Below are 19539 nucleotides of genomic sequence, written 5' to 3' on the forward strand. Positions count from 1 at the left end.
TGGCGGAGAAATCAACCCCAATGCCAGACTTGTATGGTACATGTGGTTTTGGCTAGATGATTGAGGAAGCTGTTAGTTTCATTTAAAGGCCTGTTTACAAGCAAGTCCTCCAGCTCTCTCATTAAACACACACACACACACACACACACACACACACACACACACACACACACACACACACACACACACACACACAGATGCTGATTCTGCTGTCTAGTATTTCCTCTACCTCTATACAATGTGGTAAAAATGCTGTGTTGCAAAAGACAGAAGGCTCGCGTTCTTTGACTCATGACAGCATCCATTGTTGAAGACAGTTCAATAAAGAAGGAGAACCACAGACTCACATATAGCTAAGCCTCAGAAAAACAGCAGGAAACACATCATCTTCACTAAATCTTATGTTCTTGAGACTATTAGCTTTAGCCATGGAAATTAACAATAAACACGTTTTTGGTACAAATGCCAAATCTAGCCTTTACTCTCTCTTCCAGTTTTTTGTTTGTTTTTACAATATGCTGGAACCTAACATTAAAGAGATACAGAGGATTTGGTTTGTTTTTTATCATTCCTGCAGCATTTATCATTTGCTGAAAAGTTTGCAACACCATTTCCCGGGGGTTTTCCCACAGTCTCTGCACTGTGAACAACTGGGAGATTTTCTCAGCTGATAATGCGACTTAACTCAGAGTAGTGTCTTTTTTCTTAACCCAGATAAGACTTTTAGTAGCTTGCTGTCCAAACAATGAGGGTTCGAAGTGTTGGTGGTTTCGTCAGATTTATATAGGTGAGAGATGTTGAGTTTCGGGTCCACACCGAATGTTGTGTGTTTGAACAATGTGTGTTGCGTGTGAGAGGAGAGTTTGTATGCTTGTGGAGTGTCTATCATACATTAACTGAGGACCAACACAGAGCCTCATATGTGATACACATGCAGCAGACCCAAAACAATATGGACACATGACACACACACACACACACACACACACACACACACACACACACACACACACACACACACACACACACACACACACACACACACACACACACACACACACACACACCACACACACACACACACACACACACACACAGCTGTACCTCACCACTACCATCCATCATACCATGAAGCATATGGGCATGGTAAACCTATGCTTCTATTTTCATCTAAGAGACTCCATCTGGGTAAACGTCTTCAGTTTTCTCTTTTTATTTAAGTAATATGCAGTGAAAAACAATGACCTATGGACTTATGTTCCATATACTGTAGCCTTCATTCTGGCCTTAGGCCCCTCAAAAGAATGATATGCGTTGGAAACACAGCAGCCCTGATACGTTTATTTCCTGTTAATATAGTTTTCAGACACCAGCGCCTTTTGTTGAGATTCAAAATTCTCATTGGGCATTATTACGTTTATCGCTGCGCAAATAATCTACTAAACTAGTTTGACATATATATGGCCACAATTACTTTTTATCATAATGTTTTATGTACATTATGTATTAATGTATAAATCTATCTTGGAAAATAATAATAAGTCTGGAACGGAGTGATTTCTCCCAGTGTTATCCCGAACACACAGATTACATTACATGTTACTTGTTAGATGCTTTTATTCAAAGCGACTTACATACTCAATACTGTGGACAATCCCCACAGGAGCAATTTGGGGTGAAGTGTCTTGCCAGGGACACAACGACATGCTGACTGCAGTGGGGTTTGAACCTGTGACTACCTGATCCCAACACCAAGGCTCTGTCCACTGTGCCACACGCCTCCCTGTTCCCCCCCAGATGATTGTAACTAAAGAGCTGGAGTTTGTAAACAGCATGTGAGAGTAGCCTCTCTCAACTGGATAATGTTTGGGTTTCTTGCTTTGATTAGGAAATGTCCACTACCCAGGTGGTTTTCTTCGGGTGTCACGTTTAACAATATGCTTACTTAACAAAGTACTTCTCAGTTTTTTGGATTTCAAGCATGATGTCATACTGCTCAGTTTATCAGCTGCCTTTGGGATCCGCAGTCACTGGTGGTGTTCAGTGTGTTTTGGAGCATTTTCAGATACATGGTTTGAATAGATATAAAGTGTAGTTCACAGAAAGACAGAATTTCGTTTTGCCAATGTTATAATGACACACAAAGAAAGGGCCTTCCAGCTACCTGTCTCCTCTGATGACCGGTGGTATGCACAGTTAGGCAGGTTCAGGGTGGTGTAGCCAATAACCAAAAGATAATCAACTCTGAGCACTTCTGTGCTAGATGAAAGAGTGAAGGAACGCCATCAATGTGCCAAGATTGTTTGAATGCTCTGAAAGTGTGTGAGGCCCACAGAAGTGAGTTTGTGTACAGGACACTGTTTCATGTTGTTGCAGAAGTGCAACATATACTGTTAGAAAAGCTGTCTGTAAAGTTGAACATAGAGTAAAGAACATTTCTGGCTGAAGTTCATTCGTGCGTCTCCTTTAAACCAACAGTTCAATCATCCAATTGCTCTGTAGATGACGGAACAGGCCGTTCTTGGACTGTTCTCAGATTATTATACACACCAAGTAATCTTGGTCCGGAGCCTGAGCCTGCCTATCTCTCTCCATCATTTCGGAAAACATCTGCTGCTGCAGTACGTAATATAAATGAGGTTCACTGTTTAAAGATTTCCTGCAAAACAAGCAGGACCTCTTCCCTATAAAATCTCTCTTCTTGAATCAACAGGTTGAATTTAGCCTTGAAAAACAAAGCAGTAACATCCAACGATTTCTGTACAGCCTCTAGAATGCATGTGACTCTTTTCACATGCAAAACCAAAGCTTTTCATTTGCAAATGTTAGCTACATAAGCTGTAATACTCATTTAAACAATACATAAATGCATTGGACAGAATGGGTAACTCAGGGACGTATCATGAGTTAATGGGAACAAACTGCACCATATTACATGTTTCCAAAACCTCCAACAGGAAACGAGGGATTACAGCCATTGGTTACATTGCATGCCATATTTTCTTCAACGCTCTGGGTTTTTCATTCTTGTCTTGGGACCTTTGCATGTCATACTGCTCTCTGCCTCTCTTCTCGATTTCTAAAAACATTTAAATAAACAAAGGTGTTGTGATGGCTTGTTTTGAAACTGAAAATGTAGGTCTGGGATTATAAATGGAATTAAAGGGCCCTATTTTGCTTATTTTCAGGTTCATATTCGTATTTTGTGCTTCTGCTGAGACATGTTTCCCTGCTTTAATGTTCAAAAAGTTGTGCTGCAGCAGCTCTTTTCACCCTCCCGCCCCTTGGCCTATCACGTACAATGTGTTAGATCGAAGCCAAATTGTTACATAGTGATGTCACTATGTTAAGGAAGTTAACAAAGGAGTCCAATGGAGGCATTTCAGGCAAGGGGTGGAGTGAATAGGAGAGAAATACCCTCTGGAGGGAACTTTGGGATGTTAGCCTTTTACAGACCATTTACATGCACACAAACAAATTCAGTTAATCAATTTACACATAGCTCTGCTTTAAAAAACATGAGCCCTTAAACTCCAAGACCTATGCCTGGTAGTAAATTTGGTCTCGCTCTGAGGTGCAAGAGGTGAAGAATATAGGCTTTTAAAATCCCAGGATTAACTCTAATTTTAAAGAAACTTGTGTCACTTGAATAGGTTTTTTAGCTAGGAGACAAACATTAAACTGCCCTTTATTTGGTTGTTACTTCTCCTCATAATGTGTCCTACATCTGTAAGGCTGGATAATGTAGTACAATTCCATCATCATTTCCTAATCAAACTGTCATTTAATAGTGGAAGTGTTTTTTTTTTTGTCAATATCGTTGGTCGAGAGAGCACTGCTGCCACAGACCGGGCCAGTAACACTGCCAGACATGCAGTAGCCGGATATCATTAATGTGTGGGTGACATTGAGAGAATCACCTCTGCGTTTATATAATTTGTTTTTTATAATGCGCAGTACATCACTGTTTTAAATCCTTTTCTGATCTTGATCCAGTAAAAATTAAACCAAATCCTAAGACATTAAAAAGCAACTATTTCCAATGATGTCACCCCTCCCTGCAGTCAAACCCCCAAAAAGTCTACAGAGGAATGAGGTCACTGTTGATCAGAGGCGCTGAGTCATTACATAGGATTTTTGCACCGTCTTTTAAATGGTAGCAGAGAAGCAACATGCACTCAGAAAGTGATCTTTTTGTAACAAAGCTGTACCCATTTCCCTCTGGGTCCTATATGTTTACGTTACTTTCCTTTCCTCTTTGGGACCAGTCTAGACCAGATGTTCGGCCCAGCTGAGCTCAATACGCCTAACCTGGTGACCGAGTGAAGTGAAGACATAAGTGTAGTTGGGAGTATTGCTTAAAAGAAAAAAAGAAAGTGAGGAAAAGTGTAAGGAAGTGAGGCACACACGTTTACATGTGTGTTTTAAACTTTTCCTCACATATGTTTGCCTCATTAACTCTCTGCTGCAGCTCACTCTATAGGAATGCAGGACAGCAAACACATGGCCACCTCCTATCCCCCAGTGGCACATAAACACACAAAGACACACACACACACACACACACACACACACACACACACACACACACACACACACACACACACACACACACACACACACACACACACACACACACACACACACACACACACACACACACACACACACACACACACATACATTAACGAGACTCTGGATGGACCTCAGTAATCAGACTGTTTGAGTTAACTGATGCTGGAAGGAGAAAAGAAAATCCTGCATATTCAACTGACAAAAAAGAGATGAGAACGAAGAGATGCTGCTAATAAAAACCACATGGCTCGGTCTGAGTGCAGTTCTCTCAACAATAGCAGGGTGGGTGGGAGGCAGAGGAGAGATGTGGGCTCTGTGGGGCTTTCCCTAACAGGGGTGCAGTGTTCACAGCACTTCTCAAAGACTTCTCATATCGAGACTCGTACAAACAAAAAGGCAAACATGCACATGCACCCTTGTCTATTTGAGACAAACATGCTCAGTCTGCTACAATACAAAAATAATCACACTCTGTGACACAGCTCAGAAACATGAAAGAGCCCGCAGTCTTCCTGAAGGAATTAAGATTAAACCCCACTGGCTCTGAGTGGAGCAGAGGGGGAGAAAGAACCACTGTGACCTTCAGAGGGAAAAAATCCAGGAAACAAAAACCAACAGGCTGACTTGTCCACCCAAAAAGAGAGAGAGAAAGAGAGAGAGGGAGAGAGGGAGAGGGAGAGAGGGAGAGGGAGGGGAGGGGAGGGTTAGGGACAGAGAGAAACAGAGGAAGAGGGAGAGAGAAGCAGAGAAGAAAAGAGACAAAACTTGTGACTTGACAAAGAGGGCAGGTACCAGAGGCAGGTGAGGATTTGTATTTATTGTTTCCAACTGGGGCTACTTTAGATCGGACATAATTATAAGATTAGTATACAGGCAGAAGTGAGTTTGGAGTGAAACAGAGAGAGAGAGAGAGAGAGAGAGAGAGAGAGAGAGAGAGAGAGAGAGAGATCAGTGTGTGTGTGTTTGGGGGTGTGTGTGTTTCTGGACCTAGGAGGAAATCCTGGCACAGCTGAAGCATGCTGGTGTGTTTCTATAGAAACGCTGTGCCATACAAAGTGGTACTCTGTCCTGCAGGGAGCCGCCGCACACTTCGACTCTATTTCTGGTTTTCTCCTCTCCTGTGCACTCACCTTGATTTCAGCTTTTTCCATCAGTGTGAGGACAGCTGCTGCTGCAAAGTTAGAGTTATAAAAGAGGGAACATTACGATTATGAAATTGCACTCTTGCTTGCTTTTGCTGGTGGAGAGAAACCTTGATTTTTGCAGATCATAAGATGGATCCGCAAGATCTTTCTTAAACTAATGTGACCTACTGTGCAGCAAAGTTGTAATTCAAACCATCTTGTTATTTTCTTCCTGGGTTGGCCAAAATAAAAGTGAAATATTTTGGAAATGTGGGATGGATAAATATTCTCTGGCATGTCAAATATTTTTCTAAATCCATGTCTGTGTTGAATCACTGTGTTGTTAGATGGTTGAACTTTCATAAATCTCTCTGAGAAGGTGAAGAATGTAAAAGGGAAACAAAGGATAATCTTGGAGGATTTGGCTGATATTCAACACAAAGAAACAGGAACGATAGCAACCAGTTAGGGGAACAAACAGAAGTCTGACGATTGGCTTTCTGAGCTTTTTCCACTCTAAAATGACTTTAAATTAAGTAAATTAACAGATGAGTGTACCTTCTAACTCATTCACCACACACCCACTGTCATACCTTTAATGCAGATCAAACCTTTGCACAGCCACTGCAGGACTGCCCCACCCACAGGAGATTATTATTTTTGGCAACATTGTGATACAAATGCTCTGCATCTGCTGCTGCCACAACAGGAGGACGGAAGTTTAAGATACATAGAGAAGAACAAACAGTGTCAGAAGATCAATCTATGTTATTTGGAGAGTTTATATTTTAGTTTTTAGCTTTTCCAATATCTAAAGTCACATCTCTGTATTCAGCTGACGTGGCTCTTGTTATTTTATTGGTCTGACTAAACAATGATCAGCGTTTTCAGATCAGGAAGGACAGTGATAGTTCAGCCAACAGAAGAAAAAAATGAATTGGAAATGTTGCTGTTTTATTAATCTCCTGATACACATGGTCTTCTCAAAAGGAAAGGAGCACTAGGGCACTTGTTTATGGGGCTAAATGTAATGAAAAACTTGCTGAAATTAAAATGTACTACTGTTCTGTTACTAATAATAGTATTCATATATTGTTGACTGTTAACAGTCAAATCAAGAACTCTTCAATTATAAGATAATTCTGAGTGACGGTTAGTCTTAATGTTGATTGGAAGTCATTTATGATAAGATACTGAATTGTACACAAGGTTTGAAATGCATTGTTGACCCCGGAAACAGAGAAAACATTTCCACCAATCGGTCCATTTAGCAGCTGTTCTGGAGCTTTTGATCGTGACACATTATCATCAGGAGATAGCGATGGGTAATTTATATTATATATTTAACAGTGTCATTCTACAAGTCTGTGACAGCTGTTTGTACAAATGTAAATATGTGTTCCTGCATTTCCATGACATCTGGATTAACTTCATCTGCTGCACAGCTGTTATATAATAGAAGCTCAAGGACACAGAGGAGGATGCCAAACATGTGACAGAAATGTTGAAGGTTTTAAAGTAAATATTCAATAGCTATTTGTTGTTAGGGATTCATTAATTGAGGTTATCTGTAATTGTAAATGTATGATGAGCTCTTTATCACTGTGTACTTCTCATACTGATCAGATTTGCTTATAGAGATTGTCAAAGGAATGAGTGAGCCATCTCTGACTTCAAGTCTTTATTGTGCCAGAATACTGACCATGACGACAGCAGGGGAAGGAGAGCTGGTTCTGGTTTTGAACGAGGGTCTGAGAGGCTCTGGTTGGCTGAGAGGGATTATGGCTCTGAGCCTCCTTCCTGCCCTGTGATTCATATGTGATGTTTATCTAATTGGCCGGCGGCTTACCGAACTGGAGCAAAGGCATTGGAAACTGATGGTGTATTTGTTGGGAGACAAAATGTATTTAGACAGCCGAGTGCTGATTATTTACAGCAGGCTTATACTGATCGAGAACAATGCACAGTGTAAAGAAACAAATGTGTATATGCATTCCCAAAAATGTAAAACTAGAGGATTAAGAGCATATCGCCCACTTTCAAGGATGAATTTATTTCCAAACATCTCTAAGAGTGTCAGTATCTCGGCCTGAAGATACATAGTACACACACAAGTATGATCGTTTAACCAAGTCACGAAACACCTATACACTGTGTGTCTTATATGTGTCTTGGATGAAAATACAAAATACAAACAAATAGATTTACCCTTTTTTAAGAATATTGAAAACTTGAATCTAAAAAGATACCATTAAAATGCATGTCAGTTCTTAACCTCTTGTAGATCAGCTTGTAACACTTTTGTTTTTTAAATGGTTTAAAAGATAAATATTGCCTCCATCAGAGTCTCATTGGGATTTAGTTTCCTTTGGACCTCTCTTGGGCCAAAGAGCCTTGACCTACCAGACCTGCAGCTTTCCCCTCTGGAAAAGTGCTGACAAAAGAGCCTTTATCCCAAAACCTTTCCATTCCTCTCCCTCATAAGCACTAATTTCCTGTTCGGTGTTTACCCCTCCTCTTGGATTTAATCAAATTAAACAAATCACTGCATACTTTCTTATTGACTCTGTTTCACTTGTATTTTCAAGCCAAAAATCCTCATTCACACATGTATTTAAACTGGAACTAAATATGAATGTATGTGACTTTGACATTATGAAAATAACCAATGATTCACATACTTTTCTTACTCAGGAAACTAGATTGTAGAAGATTGTATGAAAGCAACAAGAATACTCTCTTGTAAACAAATACACAGAAGTCAGAAATAACGTAATTTCCTGTTATGTAAGAGTTTGAAAAAGGTGCAGTAATTCAGTCAGCAGACTGCTGATCATATTGATTTACAGTACAACAGGCTCAACTGGCTTACACTCAGTGTCATGGCTAGGATCCAAAGGAAACTGCTTTATGTAACCTGTTTTTTGTCTAGATACTTGGCCGGCTTACCGCTGAAAAATATCTCAACTCAGGCTGGACAGAAATCTGTTGGACTTTGGAATGTGTTTCTTTCAACTTGCGGCAGAAATATTTAAAAATATGATCTCTCAAAAGACGAATACACAGACTTTCCTGAATACGTTTTCAGAGTAATCAGAGACCTGCAGTGAGCCTCTAAATCTCTGCTAATCAAGGAAGCAAGCTGTGTACCCTTCAGAGGCAGCACTTCCATAGAGCTCGCACACAGAGCAAGTCATAAAAAAAGGAGCGATGAACATGATGTTAAACTTTCTGTGTGGGTGGGATGAGCTGACCGTATTGGCAAACCAACATAACCAACATGACGGCTTCTTTGTGTTGTGGGGTAGCTGTTTTCCATCCCTCTCAACCCATGTCACAGTACATAAAGTTGAGTCAACAAATCAACAACCTCTGTTTCGTGCTCTTTCACAGGACGATGAAGGCCGGCACGGGACTCTTCTCTGCATTGGCTCTGTTCCTCCTTCTGGGGGCAGTGTTAACCGAGAAGCCAAAGAAGACCACCAGGCGCCCGGGCGTCACCAGGAGGCCTTCTGTCCGCAAGCCTGCTGAGCCGGCGCAGCCAGAGCCCCAGGAGCCTACAGACTTCCCCCCTGTGATCCTGGGCCCCCCCTCCATGTACGTCGACTGCCCCCGAGAGTGCTCATGCTCCCCGAGCTATCCTAATGCTCTCAACTGTGAGAACCGCAACATCCGCAACATCCCTGTCATCCCACCTCGAACCCAATATCTGTACCTGCAGAACAACTACATCTCAGAAGTGACAGCAGAGCCGTTCATCAACGCCACGGAGATCCGCTGGGTCAACCTGGCGAATAACCGCATTCATCGAATAGACAAAAATGTCAGAACGTTTCCTTGATTTAACAATTTCATGATTTCAAAACAATAAGAAACCAGCTTAAAATGTGATCTGTTTCTATTTCTATTCAAGGTGTTTGAGAAGGTCCCAGCACTGCTCTACCTCTATGTACAGCGTAACAACCTGAAAGAGGTCCCTGCTGGTCTCCCTGCAAGCCTCGAACAACTCCGCCTCGGTAGGAATCGCATTTCTAAGATCCCTGCAGGCTCTTTCAGCCGAATGGGAAACCTGACTCTGCTTGACCTGTACCACAACCAGGTAAAAACGTACTTTAATAGTACCTTTGATACCATTTTACTGCACTCTGCTGTGAAGGTTTGAGCAGGGTCAACAATGTGATTGCATTTCTGAAGCAAACATGAATGAGTTCTTCTCTTCCAGCTGAGTGACAGTGACATGGGAAAGAACACATTTAAGGACCTGAAGGGCCTCGTGCAGCTTAATCTGGCCCACAACATCCTGAAAAAGATGCCAGCTGGCGTACCTAGTAGCCTCATACAGCTTTTCCTGGACAAGAACCGCATAGATGGCGTACCAAAGCAAGTATACAGTGCACATGATGTCACATGAACACACCTGCATACACATAATGCAGCATTAATGAACACTGGTTGGATGGTTTACATTGGTTCTTCTCATTGTTGTTCAGGGACTACTTTGATGGATTCACCCACCTGGCATTTGTGAGGCTGAACTACAACCAGCTGAGTGATAAAGGACTTCCCAAGACTGTGTTCAACATAACCTCCCTGTTGGACCTGCAACTGTCCCACAACCAGCTCGCTTCTGTTCCTCTCTTCAACGGGCACCTGGAGCATCTGCACCTCGACCACAACAGCATCGAGAGTAAGTTATCACAACAGCAATCTGTGCCATCTTGAAGATTTGTAAGAGGTAGCAGAAATGTGTTTTTGTTATACTGACTTTTAGATAATACATGGCAACAACACTCATCTTTACGAGACCTTTAGTGTACTTACAGCTGCACTGATCAATATGTGTATAACAATGGATCAAAGGGCTACCGACATGCAGTGAAAAACGCTTGTTTTAATACTCATTGTTTTGGTTTAAAGCTTTCACCCTAACATATCATCATCATTTCAAGTGGCATCAGCTGTTTTTAGTCAAATAGGATAAATGGTACCCAATGCAGGTCACTAAAATGCTGACAAAGTCTTGCTGTGGAGAACAGAAGAGCAATTATCAAGACCCAGATTTCTTTTCAGAGTTTGGTGGAAAAAAAACAGGTCCTGAAATAATATGACACATTTTTCATAAAGTGTAAATAGCAGGAGAGTAAATGGCAGCAATAGTTAGTGTTGTTATATACTGTATAATCTCTTTTATTCCATGACTACGACAAGACAATGACAATAAGGCACAACGACTTTGAACACTAACTGTGATGAGAAAAGACCCTATTGACTTAAGTTCAATATGATCTGATGACTTTAAAAAAAAGACAGACAGAAACTAAGAAGAATAAACATAATGACTTCACGTCAACCTTAACATTGAGTTTTTGTCAACTAAATGAAGCATACAAATGACAAAAATGTGATTAAAGTTAAATCTAACATAGCTGGCAAAATTAAAACTGGTAAAAAGGCAACGATTTCAAGAACATCAAGGGGGTGATGTGTGAATCTTGTGTTTACAAAATGCTCTGCTGCCCCCTAGTGGCCAATAATAAATTCAAGGAGCTTTGATTTTGGCTTTTCAAATCGATTTCTATTCAATTGCACTGATACATGCAGAAATGTGTTTTTGCCTATCTAGCATTCTTAAAACTTTATTAGGTGATAATGTGGTTCTGTCAACGTATTTTAGTTGTTCTGCCTCCCAGTGGCCCAATAAATATAATGTAGCTTTGACCTTGTATTTGTCTAATCCTAATGTATTAATCCATAACCTTTCCTGTAGTTTAATCAGTATACAGTCTGTTAGAACATGATGATGGTTGATCATAATGTTTGAGGTAAGATGAACACCAAAACCAAGATCTAATTTATAAAAAGAGTCTCTAATACGGTTACTTTAAACATTTCGGCACACACTGGTTAAAGTTAATATTCCTATTGCACCAAGAAAACTACTTGTTTGGCAGCTTCTAAAGAGTATGTCCCTGTTCAGAGTCAAGTTCATAAGGTTTTTGCTCACATTGCCACAAAGCTTTGCCTCAGGCTGCAGCGTCACTAACAGGTTGGGACTTTTCCGAACTAAATCTTAATGTGAGGCGTTGCATCATTTTAGGTTTTTCTCCTTTTGCTCTTGTCTGTAAGTCATTCATCCTTATTTGTTTTAATAGTGCTATAATGCATGACATCATTGTATTACTTAAGTGATTTATGCTTTTTTATTTATGTTTGTATTATGTTGTTTCTTGTAGCCATTTGGACTTTTAAAAGTGTTGAATAAATTGTCATGATTAGATAGTGTCTAACACAAGATAAATCCTTGTATTCATTGAGCAGTTTGTCTTGGTCTTGCTAAAGGAAACATTTAAAGACTATAAATGTATGATTGTGTTTTCCGCAGGCATCAATGGCACACAGATCTGCCCATACAGCCTGGAGGCCGACTCCAGCGACCACAGCATGGTGCCCAGACTAAGGTACGTCACAACTTGGCATTACGCAACAATAAAATGTTACCAGTGGCACCCTTTGAAAGGAAATATCTAGGAACAACATAATGATGTCAGGAAATAATGAGTTTTAAACACCTGTTGTTGTTGTGTCAGGTACCTGCGATTGGACGGGAATCACCTGAGCCCCCCCATCCCTCTGGATGTCATCATGTGCTTCAGACACCTCCACTCTATTGTCATTTAGGAGAACGCTGCCTCAGGGCTTAGCATGAGTCACTGTGTGCAAACGGAAGTAAAGGCAAAGCATGTTCGGCGGAAACCAGGTATAACCAACTGTGTTTATGGAAGTGGAAGAAATAAATGAAAAACTGTAAAGCTTTGATAGATAAATGTTTTGTTTATAGAAATACAACGTGGAATGAGTAAAGCCTGAAAAGGCAGGTACATTGACAGACATGCTACACAAATAGTTATGTTCACTAGCAAAATAAAGCTACCAAAAGGGTAACAAACAAAACTGCAGTGAATGTCAGAAAAAACAAAGATTAAAACATAACTACCATGTAGTTGAAACTGTCTCAAATGTTCCTGTGATTTTCAAGGTGCTCCATGTAAAAATGTCTTTTTATTCCTTTTTTTTTTTCTTAGTCTCCTGTATATTATTCTTCTGTATAAATAAGCTTTGTACAAATAATGGAAAATAAAAGTTTTTTTCTTTGATCAATTGATCGTGTCTGCTTTTTAGGGATAAAGATCATCTTCCCATTCTGTATAGGAACATTAACATTAAGTTAACTAGCAGTAAAAAAAGTAATAAGCTCCAACTTTATCAATGATGTATATTAGGACATCAATACTTAGAACAGTGATATTAATCTGTAGAGGGCCATTCTGCTTAGAGTACTTTCCTTTTGGTTCTTTAATTATATTGTGTTGCTATTAATGATGTATTTTTACTGTAGAATGTCAAAGTAGTATGCAGGACTTTATCTTGTAACAGAAGATTTAAATACATAAGTATTGCTACTTCGACTAATGTATTGCACAATACATCTTCCACCAATGTGGTCCACGGAAATCTCTCCATCAGAAGAAACCAACATAACCTATGCCACAGTATCTTTGGAAAGTTAGTGATACAAAATGAGTATGTTCTTCTTAATTTTATGGTTAAGGTAAAAGCAGTGGTCGTCAAACCTGGAATAAAGCAGGTAAACACAGAGACTGCATAATTATGGCATACATAATGTTCCTTTTGTATTTTAAAATTGCTCATGTGGAAACCCTAATTGCTATAGATGCCCAATGTGTTTTATTCCCATTTGGGTTAATGGCCAAATGGTGCAGGACACCTACATAATTAACAAATCAATCAATCAAATATATTGAAAAGCATATTATAACTTAGTTAGATGACATTATAAGCTAAACAAAATGGTTCCCAACATTGGGGTCATCATCCAATAAGGGGTGGTAAAAGGATTACTGTACTCTACTGTACTGGAGGAGTTGTTGTTACTTAGTTCAGAGCTTAGTTCAAACATGTTTCTGTTGCTTTTTTATAACAGCAATACATTTGGACTGTGAAGAGCCACTGTGACTCAATCTGAAAGAAATGTAACATGTACTTTGTTTTGAGGTAGTAAAAGTGTATCACAGAAATATCTTAGACCACTAGGTGATGTACTCAACAGCTGTTAAAGCAGTGCTGACACTTGGGACCTGGATAATTAGAAGAGTTTAAAAAAGCTTTGTGTCGACCTCTAGTGGTTAGAAAAAAGCATTAAGCATTCCTGACCGGGGAAGAGCTGGTAGCTATTTTTAACACAAACATTGCACTGACATGCACCTGTCATATGTACACTGGAATTTTTTCACTTCCTTTTGCTATTATATTAATATATTTTCCTTGAACAGTGGTTAGTCCTGTCTTCAATTGGAGTTCCCTGCACATGATTCTTTCCATTGCAAGGAAATTGAACAGGCCTCAGGCAAGCAGGTAAGCAGGTCCGGTAGGTGTTTCTGATCAGGACTTGTCTGACAGGCATGTGCTCCTCAAGGAAAACGAGTAGAAGTATGTCTGACACTGCACTGAAGGAGGTTAAACGTTCAGTAGCGGAACATGTATCTACATTTGAGAGCAGACATGGTGATCAGTCAGAGGTCTATGAGGTCAAAAAAGCTGTTTGGTGCAAATTCCACCCATCTTGCACCCTGCCTTAATTAAAAGATTAACACATTTTAAAAGATTTTAAGATTTACCCAAATGATGCTGTGTGTACTTTTATACAGTCGGATAATTAAAAGCTGCAGAGTAATGACGACACTCGGAAATTCTGAATGGCTCATTCAATCATTGCATCACTTCCAATAATTCCTCTACAATGATCACACATCAGGGAGGAGGAAATGGACCATGTACCTGTCTTCCAAACAGGTTCTGACATCAGTTCCTTTAATTGCAACTTCCTCCTCCTGTAAACCAATTTGTGTGCATGACTCTGTGTGTGTGTTCAACCTGTGCTGTACCTGCTAAGAAATCCCCCTCACTCCACTATAAGAGGAGACAGGATGGAGTCACAGAGGCACCTCACTCCCAGGACTCTTCCTCTGAGAAACACACACACAGGTGAGTCTGAAACACAGGGTGCTGGTGATGGTGTTAGCCGAGGGTACCTGAACACCAAAGGATGAAAGGATGAGAGATTGTATGCTAATACCATGTAACTTTAAGGTGTATTTCACATGCATTTAATGTACACTGAATAGTTACATGCATGCTTTACTAAAGTGCTGAAATATTTGTATCATTTATTTGCTATCATACAACAAAAATGACAATTGTTTTCTTCTTAAATGTGTGGATTTGTAGCGTTTTTATATTTGTTATATATTTTCTTTTTTTAACTGTAAAATCAGCATCAGACAAAACACAAAATAAGAATTATCCATCACCTTGGGCTTAAGGAAGTTGGGTAACACTTTATATTAAGGTACACAAATTAACCATCAACTAGTTGTTAATTAACATGCATATTAGCAGTATATTGGCACTTATTAATGCCTTATTCTACATGACCATATTCTACAAGTAATAAGCCATTAGTAGAGAGTTTTTCCTCAATAACCCTCTAATTGTGTCTAAATAACTCAAAATTAGGTATTTCTATCTAAGAACATGTTCCCTATTTTAAAGTGAAGTCTTGTTCATAACCAATAAGCTAGTAGTTTGACTCTAATTAGGTATTTCTATCTAAGAATATGTTCCATAGTTTAAAGTGAAGTCTTGTTCATAACCAATACGTATGGAGCTAATTTCCTGCCATAACTCCACAAACAAACTAAACAAGTTTTACAAATGCCTTGTGATTAACTAACAAACACTGTGTGGTTTGCAAATACAAAACACCATCTACAAACTAATGCATTTAGTTTTGCAAATAAAAAACGTATCTATCAAACTAACACATTACATTTTTCTAATAAATCATGTTTCAGAGACAAATTCAGCATATGTTTTACAAGTACAAAACCTGTTCTTCTCAAGTCACGGAATATTACATTTGTGAGAAAATCCTAAGCACAACCACGGCGGAATATTACTGCCAAAAGTCACGTGAGTCACGTGACTTTTGGCAGTAATATTCCTAGGGTTGTGCTCAGGACTTTCTCACAAATGTACACATACACATTCCAGGGTTCATACACCTTTTCACCAATGATTTGCAATGACTTTTCCATGACTTCTCCATGACCTTTACCTAATTTCCCATGACCAGAAAAATTACTCTTTCTCAGCGGTACTGAAAATGGTTTATTTTAACATGGAACAGGAAAATAAGGTCTGCATATGAAACATGTTGTGCCTATCTAAAACAAATCCAATAGTAGGCTTACTAGCTTCTACACGCTAAAGCAACTCAAATCTCTCACCAGCAAAATACCTCGACAGTTAAATGCCATTTTACGTTTCATTACTATACGATATAAGGCATTAATAAGTGTATTATAATGACTAATAAAGAGCCAATATACTGCTAATATGCATGTTAATTAATAACTAGTTGATGGTTAATTTGTGTACCTTAATATAAAGTGTTACCGGAAGTTGTGATGAATTTGTTTGCAGATTACTGATTACTTTACTGATGTAAACATTTTGAACAGAATAATCAATTATACATGATCCCCACCAGTAATTGATCTGGAGGTGATTTTAACGAACAAAATGTCTCTGTTAGCTCCCCCTCCAGACAATCAAAATGATGAAGATGCTGCTCGCCCGCTCTCTCTGCCTGCTCCTCCTGCTCAGCTGTCTGAGTGAACCTGTGGAGAGCCGGACCCTCAACCTGAACAGCTGCTCTGTCAGTGTTCACACAACCGAGCTGCGAACCCATTACACTGACATCCGATCTAATGCGGTGAGTTTAATTCACACACACACACACACACCCACCCACTCTTAAAACCACTAGCTCAAAATGAATAATATAAATGAACAGATGCAGCTGATATATGCAGAGAGGCTTTCACTTGACCTCACCAAAACCATATCAGAAATGATTTTTGATGACACCTTTAAGTGGAGAGAGGTTGTCTCTTATTCTTTGTGATATTTGCATTACAGATAGAAGGAGACAGTGAGATCGGAGTAAGACTTCTGAACAAATCGTTGATGAAACAAGTTCAGGTGGGTTTTTAACCGTGCAGTTCTTTCTATCCTAATTTCCGGTTTTACAAGTATTTCTCTGCCCTCAGCCACAGACTGATAAAGGCTTTAGAGACCGTATATGAGTATTAACAGCTGCTGTGATCTGACCTTTTTGTGTCTCTATCAGGACGGTCAGAAGTGCTGTTTGCTGCGTCTCGTGCTGCGTTTCTACGTAGAGAGAGTGTTCAGTAACTACGCCTCTTCTCAGCCCCAGCAGCAGCGCCACACCAGCGCTCTGGCCAACTCCTTTGTCAGCATCAGGAAAGAGATACATAAATGTGTACGTTAGCTTTTCAACAACTTCAATGATGAAATACAATAAAAGGATTGAATTCATTTAATGAATAACAATGATGCTTTGTTTTTTGCAGCACTGCCAATGTGTCGAGGACACGCAGAGAAAAATTGACACTGTGCATGCTGAGTTTATCAAGGTATGTAGTATACTGAAAATATTAAGACACTATTACTATAATATTTGAACAGTGGACTGCAGAGGTTAGACCTAAAGGCTGTGATTGGGTCTCAAATATTCTACCTGGATTATTGTTTTATCTTAAATACATCAAGTATCACTTTTAGTTAAGCTCAAGAGGTTTAAAATGTTATGGCAAGATCTTTTCATTTTTGAAAAAAAGAAATGCAATATCGAGTATATGTAACTCTTTTTAACATATACAGCAGTATCCACCTTAATATGCATTTTCCTTGAAGCATGTCATGGTATACAGCAATAGGTGTGCGAGGAAAAATAAGAAAGGTTCATTTTGCTAAGATGATCACTGCAGATTAATTAATTAAATGAGTTAATATAAAATATGATATGCCTAACTCAATGGGCTGAAAGACCCAACTCCATACAAACAAAATTATTTCTATACATTAATACTTATCACTAAATCCACGGTTCTCTCTCCCCTTTCTCTCTTTCCATTGAACAGCTGGAAATAAGCCAGGCGGCGAAGAAGGCTGTGGGAGAACTGGACACTGTGCTGGAGTGGATGGAGGGACTCGTCCTGAAAACACGAGCATAATCAGACAGAAGCTCAGCAAAATCAACACTGACGTCCCAGAGAGCTGATGAATCCCCACGCTAACACCAAAGTGTGATGTTACAAAATGTAACTCCTGACATTTCTTTTATGCGCTTTTTTTGCCATTGTACATTTCTCTATGTTGTACTTGAATTAACTTAAAGTCTATGTCATCCACTGAGATGTGGACCGTTTTTTATACAATATTTATATTTTACATGAATGTAACATGAACATTAATGTATATGAATTTAAATGTATTTTTTATATAGAGCTGTTAAGGTATTGTATGTGTGCTTCTACTGTACTGCAAGGTTATTATGCATGATTAAGAAATAATGTGCTATTTTTTCATTTAAACATTGGTTTTATTAAGACTTCAATAAAAAAATATAATCGTATCTACTGAGTTATGTTTTCTTTCAAGACAAAGACAAGATGTCTGCTCTGCATTACTAGATGGATAGATAGATAGATAGATAGATAGATAGATAGATAGATAGATAGATAGATAGATAGATAGATAGATAGATAGATAGATAGATAGATAGATAGATAGATAGGTAGGTAGGTAGGTAGGTAGGTAGGTAGGTAGGTAGGTAGGTAGGTAGGTAGGTAGGTAGGTAGGTAGGTAGGTAGGTAGGTAGGTAGGTAGGTAGGTAGGTAGGTAGGTAGATAGATAGATAGATAGATAGATAGATAGATAGATAGATAGATAGATAGATAGATAGATAGATAGATAAATAGATATGGATATAGGGATGGATGGATGGATAGATAAATAGAACATTAACATTAAATTGCATTAAAGTGGACTGCAGAGGGTGCTAGTGAGTCAACAAAAAAGAGCAATTTTTTAAACCTCTGAAGTATTTCGAGCCAAACACTTCAGATACATGTTTTGTGTATAACTGAGAACTATAATATATTGATGAAAAAGAGTATAATAGGGGACCTTTAAATACCTCCAGTCGATCGACAAAGAGCGAATCACAAGTAATGACAGCTCTGCATTACTTGCCTCTAGTGGTAAGAGTGAACAGTACTTTATCCTTTACAGGTGAGTTGATGCAACACTGCTGCAGCATCAGCAGCAGAAGCACGGTGATTCAACTCAATGATTATATCTCCCTTTCTGACCTCTTCATAGCCACTATCTTGTTTCACATCCAACCAAAAATCAATGGAACTGTGAATCATCACTCAAATTGCATTAGGAAACAGTGTTATTTTTTTACTTTCACTAATTCAGCACTTACATGATTGAACACCATGGGAAAATGTGAGCTGTCACAATGAGCAGTGCTTACATAAGTGCGGTTAACACCATTTCAGGTACATATGCAAATAGCCATGTACGCATGTGCTTACGCATTTCCACCCTACTGTGCACAATTACAGTATGGAAAATCGGGTGTCGTACTTTTGGAAGCATCACACTGTAGCCAATCCATCACCGGGTGAATCTGGAGCTTAGGTCGATTAAATCTGATGTACTGAGAATATCCAGGTCAAACTGAATAATGGGTACTGTGGGAATTTCTAAGTTTCATCTCCTCCCAGAAAGAGGCTTGCTCAGCAGGACAGAGCTACTTCAGTTTTAGGTTACAGCAACACATCCACCTAATGTTGCATGCTCAGCTCTGTTGAAATAATACGCT

The 19539-nt window shown here is 39.3% G+C and overlaps 2 protein-coding genes across 2 annotated transcripts; both read left to right on the forward strand.

Moving 5' to 3' along the window:
• The first annotated feature begins 5290 nt into the window (after nt 1-5290).
• prelp (proline/arginine-rich end leucine-rich repeat protein) lies at nt 5291-12853 on the forward strand. The gene is made up of 7 exons (XM_034134897.1): nt 5291-5376; nt 9093-9522; nt 9613-9798; nt 9922-10079; nt 10190-10386; nt 12082-12157; nt 12287-12853. The coding sequence occupies exons 2-7, from the start codon at nt 9097-9099 to the stop codon at nt 12375-12377; spliced, it is 1134 nt and encodes a 377-aa protein (XP_033990788.1). The 5' UTR covers nt 5291-5376; nt 9093-9096; the 3' UTR covers nt 12378-12853.
• A 69-nt stretch (nt 12854-12922) lies between these two features.
• Nucleotides 12923-18279, forward strand: il19l (interleukin 19 like). Its single transcript, XM_034134898.1, is given in 7 exon segments — nt 12923-14762; nt 16375-16388; nt 16391-16554; nt 16761-16823; nt 16972-17124; nt 17216-17278; nt 17786-18279. Coding segments are annotated over 7 exon segments (684 nt in total). The 5' UTR covers nt 12923-14628; the 3' UTR covers nt 17879-18279.
• The last annotated feature ends 1260 nt before the right edge of the window (nt 18280-19539 follow it).

Source organism: Trematomus bernacchii, unplaced genomic scaffold (genome assembly GCF_902827165.1).
Source record: "Trematomus bernacchii unplaced genomic scaffold, fTreBer1.1, whole genome shotgun sequence".
Lineage (NCBI taxonomy): Eukaryota > Metazoa > Chordata > Actinopteri > Perciformes > Nototheniidae > Trematomus > Trematomus bernacchii.

Excerpts from the sequence above, each read along its gene's own strand:
- prelp (XM_034134897.1), top strand. The coding sequence starts at position 9,097 with ATGAAGGCCGGCACGGGACTCTTCTCTGCATTGGCTCTGTTCCTCCTT. Across the intron at positions 9,523-9,612 it reads TTCATCGAATAGACAAAAAT|GTGTTTGAGAAGGTCCCAGC; the intron begins GTCAGAACGTTT and ends TTTCTATTCAAG. Across the intron at positions 12,158-12,286 it reads AGCATGGTGCCCAGACTAAG|GTACCTGCGATTGGACGGGA; the intron begins GTACGTCACAAC and ends TTGTTGTGTCAG.